At 44.8% G+C, this 16,001-nt stretch overlaps 2 protein-coding genes across 3 annotated transcripts in view; one reads left to right on the forward strand and one right to left on the reverse strand.

The window, feature by feature from the left end:
• Positions 1-13,201: 13,201 nt before the first annotated feature.
• GPR27 (G protein-coupled receptor 27) lies at positions 13,202-15,994 on the reverse strand. The gene has a single exon (XM_023200043.1). The coding sequence runs from the start codon at positions 15,654-15,656 to the stop codon at positions 14,526-14,528; it is 1,131 nt and encodes a 376-aa protein (XP_023055811.1). The 5' UTR covers positions 15,657-15,994; the 3' UTR covers positions 13,202-14,525.
• EIF4E3 (eukaryotic translation initiation factor 4E family member 3) overlaps positions 14,930-16,001 on the forward strand; it is a 76,824-nt gene continuing 75,752 nt past the window's right edge. Inside the window, exon 1 of one of the 2 annotated variants that reach the window (XM_023200061.2) lies at positions 14,930-15,059. The gene's annotated coding sequence lies outside the window, so the exon portion shown is untranslated. Of the gene's footprint in view, positions 15,060-15,322; positions 15,492-16,001 lie in introns of those variants that run through there. The other variant, XM_023200054.1, reaches the window with a different exon arrangement.

Raw genomic sequence — 16,001 nt, forward strand, 5'->3', positions numbered from 1 at the left:
CCATCTCCGTGTTGCTATGTCTTTCTGATAATATCCTCGGAATTAGTATTTCATCCTTGGATATCTTCCCTAGAGTTGTTAATTCTCAGTACTTCCTTTTGTGTTAAAGAGAACTCAGTTTCTTCCAGCATTTTCACAAATTTTAATTGACAAAAATTGTATTTATTTATGGTATACAACATGATGTTTTGAAATATGGATGCATTGTGGAATACTAAATTGAGCTAATTAATGTATGGACTACCTCACACATCTTTTTTTTTTGCATTGAGAACAATTAATATCTCTCTTAGTGATTTTCAAGTATACAATATTAACTACAGTCACTGTGTTGTATGATGGATCTTCGTTCCAGGATTTTTTAATGTATTTCAAAGATGACAGTCTGTAACAACATGATCTTTAAATAAACTTTATTATCCCCCACCATATATATATATATATATATATATATATATATGCATATGTGTATATATTTTTAGGGTACTTTCAGAGTACACATTTCCCAAAATTAGAGATGCAATTATGATGCTGTTCTTGAAGTATGGTTCCCATTTTTTCCATCACCCACCACTCTGAAAAATTTTGATTTGATTTTTATAGGATGAGGCCTAAGTGTTGGGATTTTTTTTTAAAGCTGACTAATTAATTTCAAGGTGTATCCATAGTTGAGTGCCGCTGAGAACCAATAGAGGACTGTACTCCTATAGAAAGGTTACTGGTACCCAGTAACACTATTTGATGAGACACCTTTCTAGTTGAATTAGCAATGAGGATAGTAGCTGACTGTCTTTGATTTTCTTACCACCCTCAAAAGTTCCTGTGGTCCTCAGTACCAGTTCCCTTTCATTCTAAAGGGAAACACACAGAGGGGTCCCACTGGAGAATTCCCAGCAGCAATTAGCCCATTTGAAGAATTCATGTGAAGTTCCCTAGAATTAGATTAGGGAAGCAGTCCCCAGTCCAACCTGGCTAGCCTCACAGCTCCCTGGGTTTCATGAGCTCTCACATCCTCTAGTGCACCCTCCCGGGTGACCCAGCTTCAAAACTCCCCAGCTGGCACACCCCTTTCCCATATATCTCAGGATTTCATTCTATCTTACTGGGTCCGTAAATCATCTAACTGCTTTAGAGAGCCCAATATTGCACTGCACTGTAACTGAATAAATCAGAATGGTAAGCATTTCAATAAAATACATATTTGTCACAAAAGATTAAAAGCAAAAAAGTAGAAAATTGTGCTACAGGCGACACGATTGCTGGCAACAAAATGCAGAGGCTAATGCATATTACGTGCTTACAGGGTATGCATTCTTGTGCCCCTGAGGGGATTCCCTCATCATAAAGCCTGGAACACCGACTCATGCAGTTGTGCCAGCTGGGCAAAATGATGGCCTTCTCCATGGAGTGACAACCATGGTGAATAGTTCCAGGCACTCTCATGTTACTTCAGAGTTTCTCCATCTCAACACTAGTGACTTTCTGAGCCACTTTTTTTTTTTTTTTTAAGACAGAGTTTTGCTCTGTCACCCAGGCTGGAATGCAGTGGCATGATCTCTGCTCACTGCAACCTCTGCCTCCTGAGTTCAAGCAGTTCTCCTGCCTCAGTCTCCCGAGTAGCTGGGACTACAGGCGCCCGCCACCATGCCCGGCTAATTTTTGTGTTTTTAGTAGAGACAGTGTTTCACCATATTGGCCATGGTTGGTCTTGAACTCCTGGCCTCAAGGGATCTGCCCACCTCAACCTCCCAATGTGCTGGGATTACAGGCATGAGCCACTGCTCCTGGCCCTGGTCCACATCATTTATTGTTGTGGAGGACTCTCTTGTGCATTGTAGGATGTTTAGTAGCATCCCTGGCTACTAGTTCCAGTAATACTCTCCAAGTTTCGACAACCAAAAATGTCTCTAGACATTGCCAAGTGTCCTCTGCGGTTGCAGGTGGGGATAAATTGTCCCCTTTGAAAACTACTGCTTTAGTCTGAAGCTATTTTGTGTCTGCTTGACTTCACTTAATAATAATATGTTTTTATTTCAGTATAAAAAGTTGAAAAGACGGTATTTGAAAAGTTAAACCTCCAAATGTGACATTACAAAATAAGTATCCTAAAAAACAAACAAAATATTTTGTATCCAAAATAGTGGAATGGGGCCAGGCATGCCAGTGGCTTACTGCACTCCAGTTTGGGTGACAGAGCAAGACTGTGTCTCAAAAAAAAAAAAAAAAAAAAAAATAGTGGAATGGTAAACATTTGATATAATTTACATATTCAATAAAAAAATCAGTTATCTGTCAGCTCTATAGTTTACTGTGTTTCAAGGAAGAAATTTTTAGAGTCACTCTTTAAGATGAAGGGTTCTTTGAAAGGCCAAGGTGGGTGGATCACAAGGTCAGGAGTTCAAGACCAGCCTGGCCAAGATAGTGGGAACCCCATCTCTACTAAAAATACAAAAATTAGCCGGGCTTGGTGGTGGGCACCTGTAATCCCAGCTACTCGGGAGGCTGAGGCAGGAGAATTGCTTGAATCCAGGAGGCAGAGGTTGCAGTGAGCCAAGATCGCACCACTGCACTCCAGCCTGGGTGACAGGGTGAGACTCCGTCTCAAAAAAAAAAAAAAAAAAAAAAAAAAAAAGATGCTATATAATTCATCTAATATTCATCTAATTTTTGTATGATTGAATTAATCTGAGACCTTCATCTTTTTTTTTTTTTGAGGAAATGTGTCTCAGTGTCACCCAGGCTTGTCTTGAACTTCTTGGCTCAAGTCATCCTCCCACCTTGGCCTCCCAAAGTGCTGGGATTACAGATGTGACCCACCACACCTGGCCAACTTCACATCTTTAGAGTACACTTCTAACACATTTGCACATTGTTTAAATCCAAATTTTAATCATCTTGGTTAAAATGTGATATAACTAATGGAAAATTTTTTGGCAGAAATGTAAAAGCTTTACAAGAAAAATTGGGGGAAATTGTGCTTTATTAAGTTAAACAGTTGAATAATTGCTGAGCAGTTCACAAATAGAGTTTCCCTACAAACAAGATTGAGGCTGGCAGGAATGCATTTGGTTCATTCTTAAAAACAAACAAGCAAATCAACAAAAACTTTGTATTATTGAAAATTTTAAACATAAAAGTAAAGGAAGTGTAAAGAAGTCTCATATATCCATCATCCAGTGTCTCATCAGCATTTATCATCTTGATGCCAAGCTTCTTCTACCTCTACTGCCCCACCTACCTCCACCTCTTGTTTTAAAGCAAATCAATTTTGTCCTTTCTTGACAAGATCCACTGGTCACTATTTCATATGGAAAAGACAGCTAGTCACATTCTCTGTGTTATCAATAACATCTTCAGCCTGAACTCTTAAATATTTGCTCGAGGTATATTTTTGAGATCCAAAGTAGGTGTTTGAAATGGAGGAGCAAAATATTTCAGGCCCAGAATGTGTATGTGAATGAATGTTTGCTCCTGTGTAGAAATTTAAAAGAAAATATTTTGTGACTCAAAAAATAAGAGATCTAGAGAAGTATATGTCTCACTGTGGTGCTGTGATTGGTTTATAGGAGCTGAATGGTGTCTGAAATTATTAGTCCTTTAAACATCAAATGTGAATATTCTGTATTAATTTTTTTGAATGTGGTTAGAAGAGGAAAAATTTCTACATGGAAAATATTTAATAAAAGTGGTAGACTTTTAATGTCTTCCACAGTTCATTTATTCTCACATGTATTAATTACTTCTCATATTCTGTCTCTCTCTCTCTGTTTTAGCAGGGCACATGACCACCCATCTAGATATCTAGAGACTGGAGACTGCATTTACCAACTGCCCAAGTGTGGCCATGTACGTAAATTCTTAGCGATGAAACATGAACAGAAGTGATCTGCCACATTTTCTTAAAAGGAAACTCCACTTCCTCTCCAATGAGGAGATGCAATAATGATTCTGTCTGCTTTGCAGAGTATAAAGGCAACTGGGGAAGATAGTAGAGCTGACCCACCAACGTGGGTCCCTGGATAACCAAACAGCAGTCACCCCATATCAGAGAGAGACAATTATGCCACCGTTGTGGCTTTGTTAAAGCACTCCCACCTTTACTCTTACCAATAAGTGGGATCATTCTCTTCAACAAGTGCATCATGTTGTTATACTTTATACTTCATTTTATTTTTTATTTTTTTGAGATTGAGTCTTGCTCTGTCGCCAGGCTGGAGTGCAGTGGTGCAGTCTAGGCTCACTGCAACCTCTGCCTCCTGGGTTCAAGTGATTCTCCTGCCTCAGCCTCCCGAGTAGCTGGGACTACAGGCACACGCTGCGGTGCCCAGCTAATTTTTGTATTTTTAATAGAGATGGTGTTTCACCATGTTAGCTAGGATGGTCTCGATCTCTTGACCTCGTGATCCGCCCTCCTTAGCCTCCCAAAGTTCTGAGATTGCAGGCGTGACCCACCGCTCCCAGCCCATTTTATTATTATTTTTATTATTATCATTACTATTATTTTGAGATGGAGTCTTGCTCTGTCGCCCAGGCTGGAGTGCAGTGGCGCGAACTCGGCTCACTGCAAGCTCTGCCTCCCGGGTTCACCCCATTCTCCTGCTTCAGCCTCCTGAGTAGCTGGGACTACAGGCGCCCGCCACCACGCCCGGCTAATTTTTTGTATTTTTAGTCGAGATGGAGTTTCGCTGTGTTAGCCAGGATGGTCTCGATCTCCTGACCTCGTGATCTGCCTGCCTTGGCCTCCCAAAGTGCTGGGATTACAGGCGTGAGCCACCACCCCTGGCCTTTGTTATGTTTTAAACATCGTTTTTGTGTTCCTGTTCAGTGGTTGCCATGCAAAGAGTGGGATCAGCCGGCACACTCACCCATCCAAAACCGGTTTGGATGTTGGGACTGATGACAGGAGGATGTGACAACACTTATTGCTCACATAATGGAATGTTCTGGTGAGAACAGGGCAAGCACAGGTTGGCCCAGGTGGCAATGGCAAGGCACTGAGGTTGATTTTCAGTTTTATTGTGACCAGGAAGCAGAGCTGAACTGAGGGTTCTTAGCGGGGTGGGCTAGCTCAGGTGTAGGGCAAAGGAGAGAGAGAGAATTATGGGGTTTGAGAGCTGTCAGTGTTCCAATGTCAAAATGAATTTTCTACTTAATGAGAACCTGCTAACCAAATAGAGAATCTTCAAATGAGAAATGGTTAAACTTACTTAAAAATTTTGGTCACGAGAGCTTCATATTCCAAACCCTAAGAAAATGTGTGAATCCATCTTCTTGCAGCCAATGTTTTAAACCCTGAAATCTGTCACCTGCCCATGGATTAAGACATTTCAGAGACAGGGAAAGTCACTGAGGCCCATCACAACTTTAAATTTTCTTATGATGCTGAAATGAATTTTAATGTGGCCAAAAGGTACCAGGAAAAAAAAAAGACCAAACTTTAAATGACAAATTTAGAGTGAACAAAGCTGCTTTTCAAACTAGCAAAAGTAAATTAATATACAATTAACAGAAAACTAATTATGTCTTTATATAATTGTGTTTCTTTCAATAGAGGCAGGCCATTAAATGTGTATCCAAAGGTATTAAATTCTAATATAGTTATAAAACTTATGAGGTAACTTACAAAGTAAGAAAAAAATCCTTTGTTAGACCACGTGTCACTATACTCATAAAGGATTAGAGCAATTATGCAAATTAAGTTCTAGAAATAGCTCTGGGTATCCCATAATTCCTCAACACAGATATGCAAATTAAACTGATCGTGACTGTGGGTTAAAAGAATTACACACTGTACATTTACACTCCTTCTGTCACTTTGCAGAATGAGTTCCTGTGACAGGTTTTTTCCTGTCTCTTCTCTTTCTCTTCTTTGTAGGACATTGCCATGCTCATTGGTCAATATTAAGGAAATACATGGAGAATTTACAAAGAATAAAAGGGAAAATAAATCTGTTAAATGAAAAAACAAGAAAAAGTTTCATCTCATGCATTTTAAGCTTAATGATTCCTATATAATTTTTTAATAAGACATGTATTAGGTGGCATTGAAATGTAAATGCTTTTTTGAAGTCCTTCAAAATTATAGCACTTCTGTATCTTCAAGAAAATGAAACCCTTTACTCTTCCCTTCAGGTTCAAAGCAAAAAACAATGTATGCTTCTCAGATATCATTTTCTGGCAGAAAATGAGATTTCCATCCCACAAAGCTAGGCAGATTGGCATAGTTTAGATAATACACATTTATCAGGGAAATGGTTAAATATACACTTTTCCAACAGTTTACATGCTTTCCACATAGAGTGGGCTGGCCACTTAAAACTTAATTTATAAATGACTAAATTATTTCTCCTAGAAGCCAAGTAGTGATAGCTTTAATTTATCTGTCTCCTAAATGTAACTGAGAAATACAAATATTGCATTTATGCCTTGACGTTGCAACTTAAAATGTTTTTGCATGATTTCTCTATGTAATTTGAAATGACATCAAAACTTCAGGCTTTCAGATATAAAATTTGAGCTGTTTGCTTATCTTACATTCTCCGACTAGGATACAGAGTTGGTTGGGTACCTACTGAGACTTTTCCCTGCCGTCTTTTCTCCTAAACCAAAGCACAAAATACTCTTCTTTGTAGTGTAAACCTGCCATTTCCCCCACCCCTCCTTTGGGAAGGGGTTGGAGTGGCACTCTTCAGGGCTACCTGTTTGATTTTTACTCACTTCTGTCATTTCTTGTCAATGGCATCTTTGCTGGCTCTCCTCATAGCATGATTTTATGTAACAAACTTCCTCCAATAAAATGGCCACATTCCTTACCAGCACTTAAACATTTGGATAGAATTGGAAGAAAAACCTTTGAAGAGGGAATTATGTATTTTCATTTTGCTTAGAGAAATGTATTTTGGAAAATGGATTCCAGAATGTGGAGAGTACAGAAGGAGTCAGAAAGAAATGTAAGAACCCGGGAGGAGGGAGAGATGGAACCTGTACAATTTCTGTTTCAGCCTTTGGGTGTTTCTTTTTCCCTCCATTGAGTAACCAGAGATAGAATGCCTAGGGCTCTTTCTGGACAATCGATGATGATATCTGATCTCTTCCGTATTCCTGAGCTCTTCATCTAGATCCCTCTTTTGGCATCTACTATGTTCTGCCTTGCTTTATGGTTTTGGGTATATTTGCCAAGTTTTCCCAATTAGCCTGCTAACTCTTTTTTTTTTTTTTTGGTTTGAAATGGAGTCTCACTCTGTCACCCACGCTAGAGTACAGTGGTATGATCTCAGCTCACTACAACCTCCACCTCCTGGGCTTAATTGATCCTCCCACATCAGCCTCCTGAGTAGCTGGGACTACAGACATGCACCACCATGCCCAACTAATTTTTGTATTTCTATTAGAGATGGGGTTTCACCATGTTGGCCAGGCTGGTCTCCAACTCCTGACCTCAGGTGATCCCGCCTCAGCCTCCCAAAGTGCTGGGATTACAGGTGTGAGCCACCATGCCAGGCCTTCCCCCCCCCCCCACCCCCACCCCCGGGACAGACTCTTGCTCTGTCACCCAGGCTAGAGTACAGCGGCATGATCTTGGCTCACTGCAACCTCCACCTCCTGGGCTTAATTGATCCTCCCACCTCAGCCTCCCAAGTAGCTGGGACTACAGGCGTGTGCCACCACACCCAGCTAATTTTTGTATTTTTAGTAGAGACAGGGTTTCGCCATGTTGGCCAGGCTGGTCTTAAATTCCTGGCCTCAAGTGATCTGCCTGCCTCGGCCTCCCAAAGTGCTAGGATTATAGGCGTGAGCCAACGCACCTGCTTTCTCTTTAGCAAGAGTGCTGCCCCTTTCTTATCCCTGTGTCCTCCACTGCCCAACACAGAAACTGGCTTCTTATTAGCTTTCGATATCTATTGGTTAGATGGATTAATTCAGATGGTTTTCTAGATTCCTGTAATTAGATTTATGATATCAAAGAAGTTTGGGCTATGTGTGATGGCTCACACCTATAATCCTAGCACGTTGGGAGATCAAAGCAGGAAGATCACATAACGCCAGAAGTTACAGCCCAGTCTGGGAAACATATACACCATCTCTACAAAAAAAAAAAAGTTTTTAATTATCCAGGAGTGGTAGCACATGCCTGTGGGCCCAGCTACTCAGGACGCTGAAGCAGGAGGATCACTTGAGTCCAGAAATTGGAGGCTGCATTGAACTACGATGGTGCCACTGCATTCCAGCCTCAGAGACAGAGTGAGATCTGGTCTCAAATAAATAAATAAACAAATAAACGTGCATGGATCAAAAAGGTATCATAGACCAGGCATGGTGGCTCATCCCTGTAATCCCAGCACTTTGGGAAGCTGAAGCAGGCAGATCACTTGAGGCCAGGAATTTAAGACCAGCCTGGCCAACATGGCGAAACCCTGTCTCTACTAAAAATACAAAAATTAGCTGGGTGTGGTGGCACACGCCTGTAGTCCCAGCTACTTGGGAGGCTGAGGTGGGAGGATCAATTAAGCCCAGGAGGTGGAGGTTGCAGTGAGCCAAGATCATGCCGCTGTACTCTAGCCTGGGTGACAGAGCAAGAGTCTGTCCCGGGGTGGGGGGGGGGGGGGGAAGGCCTGGCACGGTGGCTCACACCTGTAATCTCAGCACTTTGGGAGGCTGAGGCGGGATCACCTGAGGTCAGGAGTTGGAGACCAGCCTGGCCAACATGGTGAAACCCCGTCTCTACTAAAAATATAAAAATTAGCTGGGTGTCATGGTGGGTGCCTATAATCCCAGCTACTCGGGAGGCTGAGGCGGGAGAATCACTTGAACCTGGGAGGTGAAGGTTGCAGTGAGCCAAAATCACACCATTGCACTCCAGCCTGGGCGACAAGAATGAAACTCCATCTCAAAAAAAGTAAAGCGGCATGATCGTAGGAAGGTTCATAAAGTGCAATTAAACAGAACTGGCCTAGTAATAGGTATCTTTTTTATCTTCTGAATTTATTTCAGTTTAAGAAATCATGTCAAATATATCTCATTTTTCTAGAACCAGGTTAATAGCAGCAGACAGAACAATCAGATAGTTGAAAAATATTAATAAGCCTAATTTTTTAAAAATTTGTGGATACAGCTCTAGAATATCAGGCATACCTAGCAAAGGGGCCAAGGGGATGCAGTAATTTCAAGTATTGTTGCAGTTTCTTGTCACTCCAACTAACAAGCTTCCTGACTACTAATGGCTGAAACAATGGTAGTTTTAATTTCAAAACCAGAAGTCTAGAGATAGGAGGTTGCTAATCTAATTAAGCAACTCAAGAATGTTAAAATGGGTGCTTGCACTTTTTATCTTTCTGTTCTGCTATCTTCATTGTCTTGACAGTGTCTCCCCTCTTGGTTGAAGGATGGCTGTTGTGGCTCCAAGCATCACATCCTAGCACCCCAAAAGGAATAAAAAAGGAAGGGAAAAGAGTTCTCTTCATGGGCTGAGTTAGGCCTGAAAAGTCTTGTCCAAGTTGGGGGAAAAGCATAAAGAACCCCCTGGTGTCGGATTAAGTTTGCTTTTACTTATATTTACTCCTGAAGCAGCTAATGGGACTCAGATGTGGGTGGGTGGAGGTGGTTTCCCATCGCCTTCCTTGCCCCTCAGGGAGAAAGGGTCCTGAAGTTCAGTGGTCTTGGCAGCCCACACAGGGTGCACATCTGAAGAACAGTACCTTGGGTCAGCTGTATTTTATAACCCAAGCCACCTCGGTGCACACAGAAAACCTAAAATACCAGTAAGACAATAAGTCTGCCACTTAGCTAGCTGTGTGCTTGGATCTAATGACTTAGTTTGGAGCCTTGAAAATCTTGCAGGGCCTGCGCCAGGCCCATCACCCTCTTTCTGTAGAGGCTAGGAATTCATTCTTTATGTCTAGTTATCTCTTTATGTCTGAAAGTTTAAGAGGCAGTTGAGGGGGGGACAAGGAGTGATGGCTTTGGCCCTGAGGAACACTGTATGCAAAGGAGTGGTGGTGTGACGCTGCGTGGTCTGTTTAGGCACTGCTGGCAACTAGGAGTGACTGAAGCATGTCGCAGGGCCTGAGGAGAGAGTGGGAAGAAGTGAGACTGGAGAGGGAGCAGCAGCTGATGGAGTGCACCAGACGCAGGAGTGCAGACTGCAGGGAGGTAAACCATGCACTCTGGAAGCCCAGAGGAGGCGTGACTGAGCCAAGAAGGGTTTCCAAAAGCCTTGGACCTGGATCCAAGATCCGACGTTCAGCCAGGACCTGGAGGTACAGTGGTACAAATTAGTTATGCCTGTGCCATTCCAGTTGTTAAATATTGTGAATTTACCCCCCTGCTCTAGAGGAGTTGGTGAGGAATTGTCAGGCAGAAAAGTGGGAATGGGCTTTCCAGGAAGAATGGAGAGCTGGTATAAGTAATCCAGGAAGGGAGAGATGAGAATCCAAGGGAAGGATGAGGCCAGGGTGGTAGAGGGCCTGACTGTGAAAGGTCTGTGGCAGACAAAGAGGTTTCTCCTCCATCCTGTAGGGCTTGGGAAGACAGGGTGGACTCTAGCCATCGACCCAGTGATGCACCTGCAAAAGGATAACCCTGAGTCAGCCCTAGGACCTGGGACCCTGTCACCTGTTAGGGAGCAGGGCATTTGAGAATATAGAGGGCTGATGGTGAGACCAAAGACTCGAGAGAAATAATTGTGCCGTTTTATTTCTTTTTAAAAAAGAAAGAAGAAAGAGAGGGAGGGAAGGAGGGAAGAAGGAAGGAAGGGAAAACAGAACAGGAACAGTGGAAACCAATATGGCATTTGGTAAGGCTGAATAGTGGACACAGAGAGATTATTGTTGTTGTTACTGATTTGTTACATGCTTCCCCACTTTGCTTAAAATATTTCATTTAAAAAATGAATATGCCACACCTGTAATCTCAGCACTTTGGGAGGCCAAGGCTGGTAAACCACTTGAGACCAAGAGTTAGAGACCAGCCTTGGCCAACATAGAGAAACCTTGACTCTGCTAAAAATACAAAAATTAGTTGGGCCTGGTGGCAGGTGCCTGTAATCCCAGCTACTTGGGAGGCTGAGCTGTAATCCCAGCTACTTGAACCGAAAGGTGGAGGTTACAGTGAGCTGAGATCACGCCACTGCAATCCAGGCTGGGCGACACAGTGAGACTCTGTCTCAAAAGAAAAAAAAAAAAGTATGTCAGGTGTACATTCAAACAGATATATAGATATATGGTCCTGCTACAAAACTATTTGACAAGATATCAAAAGTCCTAAAAATGCTTTTTTTGACCTAATAATTCCATGCTAGTACATACAAAGATGTATGTGCAGGAAGTCTATTTTCTATTGCTTCAAGTATAGTGACAACTGCGTGGGAGGGTGGGGAAGTTGTGCTGAACTAATTTCCCAAATAAATAAAATGAGCAATTTTAATGAAATCTTCCCTAAATACATGGTGCCTGTGCTGGTACAGTAAGTAGAGTACTCTGGACACAACTAACCTTTTTTTTTTTTTTGACAATTTTTGATTAATGTAATTAACAATCAAAGTACATGTTAACAGATTCACTGATCCTAAAAGCTGTTGGGGTGGCCCTTTGCACCTCCCCACTTTCTCCTACATAGCTTGTTTTCTCTAGCTCTTTTGGTTCTCATTTCCTTTAGCTGGCTGTTATTTCTTGCTACTTTCACCCGAACGCTCACTAGAAATTGTGCCTTCCCCCATCTAATCAGATCTTTAAAACATAAAAACAAAAAACCCAGGTAGCCAAGTTTGAACGCATCATGTCTGAAGTAAATCATGTCTGAACAAAGTCCTGGAGGTCTGTCTCCAACCACCTGAGGAACTTGTTGAAATGCTTTTCCCCAGGACCCAACTCAACACGTCCTCATAAGACTCTGGATCACACAAACACTTAAGGTAATTTGTACGAATGTTAGAATTGGAGAACCTCTGGTTTATGCATTCTCATATGACAAAATATCCCTTGAATTCAAGGCTATGTCAGGCCAACGGGTCATCTGTGGTGCAGTTGAGCTGCTGCCCAAAGCTGGAGTGGCTCAGGAGTCAGCCGTGATGGGCTGGTTCCTGTACCATGCCAGGTGTGAAAATCAGAGAGACTTGGTGATCTCTGTTTTGGGGTCTTTTTTGAGACAGGGTCTTGAGAGCTCTGTCATCCAGGCTAGAGTGCTGTGGCACAGTCATGGCTCACTGCAGTCTTGACCTCATGGACTTAAGCCATCCTCTCACCTCAGCCTCCCCAGTAGCTGTGACCACAGGTGCACATTATCACACCCAACTAAGTTTTTGATATTTTGTAGAGACAAGGTCTTGCTATGCTGCTTAGGCTGGCCTCAAACTCTTGGTCTCAAGCAATTCTCCTGCCTCGGCCTCCCAAAGTTCTGGGGTTACAAGCATGAGCCATCACGGTCTGGTCCAACCTCTGTTTTTTGAACTGAGATCACTTGGGCAGGTGGAGGGTTAGATGAGGAGAGAGATACTTCTGGGCTCCTCCATCTTTGGATTGGCTGAGGTTTCTGATCAGTGGCCCTTGGATGATTGAGGCCAAACTGGACTCATGATGTGGGGAGAAACAGGGTAACTGTCTCATATTTTCCAAGTATCAGACTGTCTTCACAGACTAACTTCCACCACAAAATAAAATCATGCAGCCTATTTACCAGAGATCAATTAAATTGGCCACACTCTTTTTACAACTTATCCCCATTGGACTGAACATTTAATAGTTTATATTATGCTCAGTTAAATTTCAGTATCTACCACCCCCACTTGACTGAACATTTAATAGTTTCAATATATCTACCACCCCCACTTTTACCTAGTGCTTTTATCAAAATGATTTCTTGTACTCGAGTTTGATATGTTTATTTAAAAGCTTTTTTATGTCATTTAACGAATAGTCATTAAAATCTTCTGTCGTCCAAATAAAAAAAGTTTTAAAGCAGTATATATGTCTACTGCTTCTCTCCTTTAAGAAAAGATTAGCAGATTTTATCTTGCATTTTAAATTAAGCCTCCACATGTCTTGGATATGCTGATGGTCAAACTATGAAACCTGTAACTAAAGAACACGTGCTAAAAGGATCATAGAGCATGCTATCCTTAGGTAACATACTTAGAGGCACGTAACATACTTCGACGCATGTATCATTACAGCCTCAAACACCACCACCACCACCACAAAACAACCACTCCAGAATGAAAATACTGGTATATTTGTATAATGCAAAGAGAAATACAGATATAAATCCTCAAAACGGAAGGTACATTAATAAAAATGTAGCATTATAAGCCAAAAATATTATATAGTACTTGCAGAATTTAGTCTTTCAGTTTAACATTATAATGTCTAACAAAGAAATATTATTTAAATTATAGTTCTCATTATTAATTTAAAACAACCATCAGTAGAACAGCACAGCTTAACCTAGCAAACGTTTTAAGGAAATGCTTTGTTTCCTAGAAGGAGGGTATCATTATATTCCATTCATTTATACCATGAACAACAGAAGAACAATTTTCAAAGTGGAAATTAGTTTCATAAGACAGAATAAAACTGGGCTTCTCAAAGCACAAGCCATTTCCATAAAATTAATTTTTTATTGGCAAAAAATACTTAAAACAATTTTGATGTAGTACTCTGCTTCTCAGAGCCCTCCCAATCCTCGAACCACAATCTGTACACACGAACACATGCAATACTGTATTTTTCTCCACATCATTACTAACCAAAACACTTTACTCTTTTAAAACTTACAACTTGACAGAAATGTTTCCATTCAAGATTGCTATAATACAGAGAGCAGTTGTCACTGACGTGGTTTTCAGCAGTAGAAAGTAAACCGGGAATCAAATCTTACTTGTTACTTACTGCTTTTAAAAAATGACTGCCTTGCTACTGACCTCCATCTCTGCTCTTTAAGTTCAATATCAACACTGACACTTTCAAAGAATCGGCGCAGCACAAGGACCCTGCAGCCGGCAATTCAGAGTGCATTTCAGACAACTTTCCCCCCACTTTCTCCTGCTTCCAACAGAAGATCCTCAAGAAATCTAACTTGTGAAGAAGTCCCCCTAGGTTCCTCTACTTCACTGCAAAATGTAATGCCACTTGAGGTTGTCAAAAATAGCTTCTGTAGAAAACTGGCCATGGTCTTTAGGAAACGTTGCATGAAGAAAATTAGTATAGCCTTTATAGAAAAAGAAAAAAAAAGGAACCACGCATGGAATAAAAGACGTCAGTACTGGTACAAAAAGACTGCAGGGCCTATTGTCAGGAAGAAAGTCGAGTTAGGAGGACGAATGTGCGGAGCTGGAGTGGGCTGAGCATTCCACTCCTCACCCACCCCACCCCCAAACCCCCAAAAGGAGTCAGTACAATCCAAGTGTCTGTCCACTTCGAGTCATTTTGAAGGCAGCTTAGAAAATTAAACAGGGGCCAGAAGGAAAAGAAACGACGTCACCGTCCAAGCCAAAGGGAAAGGCTGGGTTGGGGGTCTATGTGGCGGGGCCTCCCTCATAAACCAATGCCTTTCAGGTCGCAGGGATGGGTCGCCTGGGTGGTCCGGGGGCTCTGGCAGCAGGGGAACTGGGCCCTGAAGCAGTCCCTCAGCTCCCTGTTGAAGAGGAAGCACACGACGGGGTTGATGCCGGCCTGCGCGAAGGTCAGCCACACGGAGGCCGTCAGGTAGGCCTGGGGGACAGCGCCGGGCCGCACCAGGACCCGCAGGTAGCTGGCCACGACGTAGGGCCCCCAGAGGAGCAGAAAGAGCAGCGTGACGGCGTAGAACATCTTGCACAGCCTCTTCTCTGTCTTGAATTCTTCCAGCACGAGGAGGCGGCGCGCGCCACGGCCCGGCCCTGCAGGCCGGATGCCCACAAGCGCGGGCGGCGTGGGCCCGCGGCCGAAGCCCGCCGTCCAGTTGGCGGCCGCCTGGCCGGTGGCGCCCGGGCCGTGGAAGGTCCAGTCGTGGCTGACGGCGGGCACCAGGCGCGCGGGCCGCATCTTGCGGCGGTCGTGGATGAAGAAGAGCAGGCGGAGGTAGACGAGGTGCGTGGCGCCCACCACCACAGCCAGCAGCAGCAGGAAGCCCAGCGCGCCGGGGGCGCCGTCGGGCCGCTGCTCCAGGGCGCACGGCGCGTCCTCGTCGTCGCCGCCGCCGCCGTCCAGCACGGGCGGGAAGGCCGCTGCCAGCGCCAGCGCCCAGGCGGCACACACCAGCATGGCGGCGCACGGCCAGCCGGCCAGGCGCTCGGCGTAGAAACGGTGGTGCGCGATGGCCAGGTAGCGGGTGACGCCCACGCCCAGCAGCAGGAAGGCGGCGTGGAAGCAGAAGAGCGCGGCCAGGAAGGCAAGCAGCTTGCAGCCCAGCGCGCCCGGCGGCGCCCCCGCCGCGGCCGCCGCACGCCGCGCAGCCAGCATGACGGCCGGGAGGCAGGCGAGCGCGCGCAGCCCGTCGGCCAGGCACAGGTCGAGCAGCAGGTAGTACGGGGCGCGGTGTAGGCTGCGCTCCCGCACGATCAGCAGCGCGAACAGCACGTTGCCCGCTAGGCTCACGCACAGCAGCAGGCTGAGCGTGGCCAGCTTGAGGCCCAGGGCGGCCGCCTCGCCGCCGCCGCCGCCACCCGGCTCGCTCACGTTCGCCATCGCGGCCTCACCAGGCCGTGCGCTCCACCCCGGGACCGTCCCCGGCCTCGCCGCTCCCGCAGGCCGCCCGGCCGGCGCTCCGCCGCCCCGCCGGCCCTGGGCGAGCTCCCCGTCCTGCGGGGCTCAGCCTGCTCCCGGCCGGCCCCTCCTGGGCTCCCCGAGCCGCCGCTGCGCCGCCGCCGCCATCTCAGGAATGGTGCGCGCAGGAGGAGGCAGCCACTCCCTGCGCCCTGGGCGCCGCGGGCTTCACTGCGGACAGGGCCGCGCCGCCGCCCGCAGCCCCCCGCATCCTCCTCCGTCTCCTCCTACTCCTCCGCTGCCGCCGCCGCGCCTCTTGGCTCTGCT

Source organism: Piliocolobus tephrosceles, chromosome 2 (assembly GCF_002776525.5).
Source record: "Piliocolobus tephrosceles isolate RC106 chromosome 2, ASM277652v3, whole genome shotgun sequence".
Lineage (NCBI taxonomy): Eukaryota > Metazoa > Chordata > Mammalia > Primates > Cercopithecidae > Piliocolobus > Piliocolobus tephrosceles.

Bases quoted from the DNA above. Each gene is read 5' to 3' on its own strand.
- GPR27 (XM_023200043.1), bottom strand. From the start codon at position 15,656: ATGGCGAACGTGAGCGAGCCGGGTGGCGGCGGCGGCGGCGAGGCGGCC.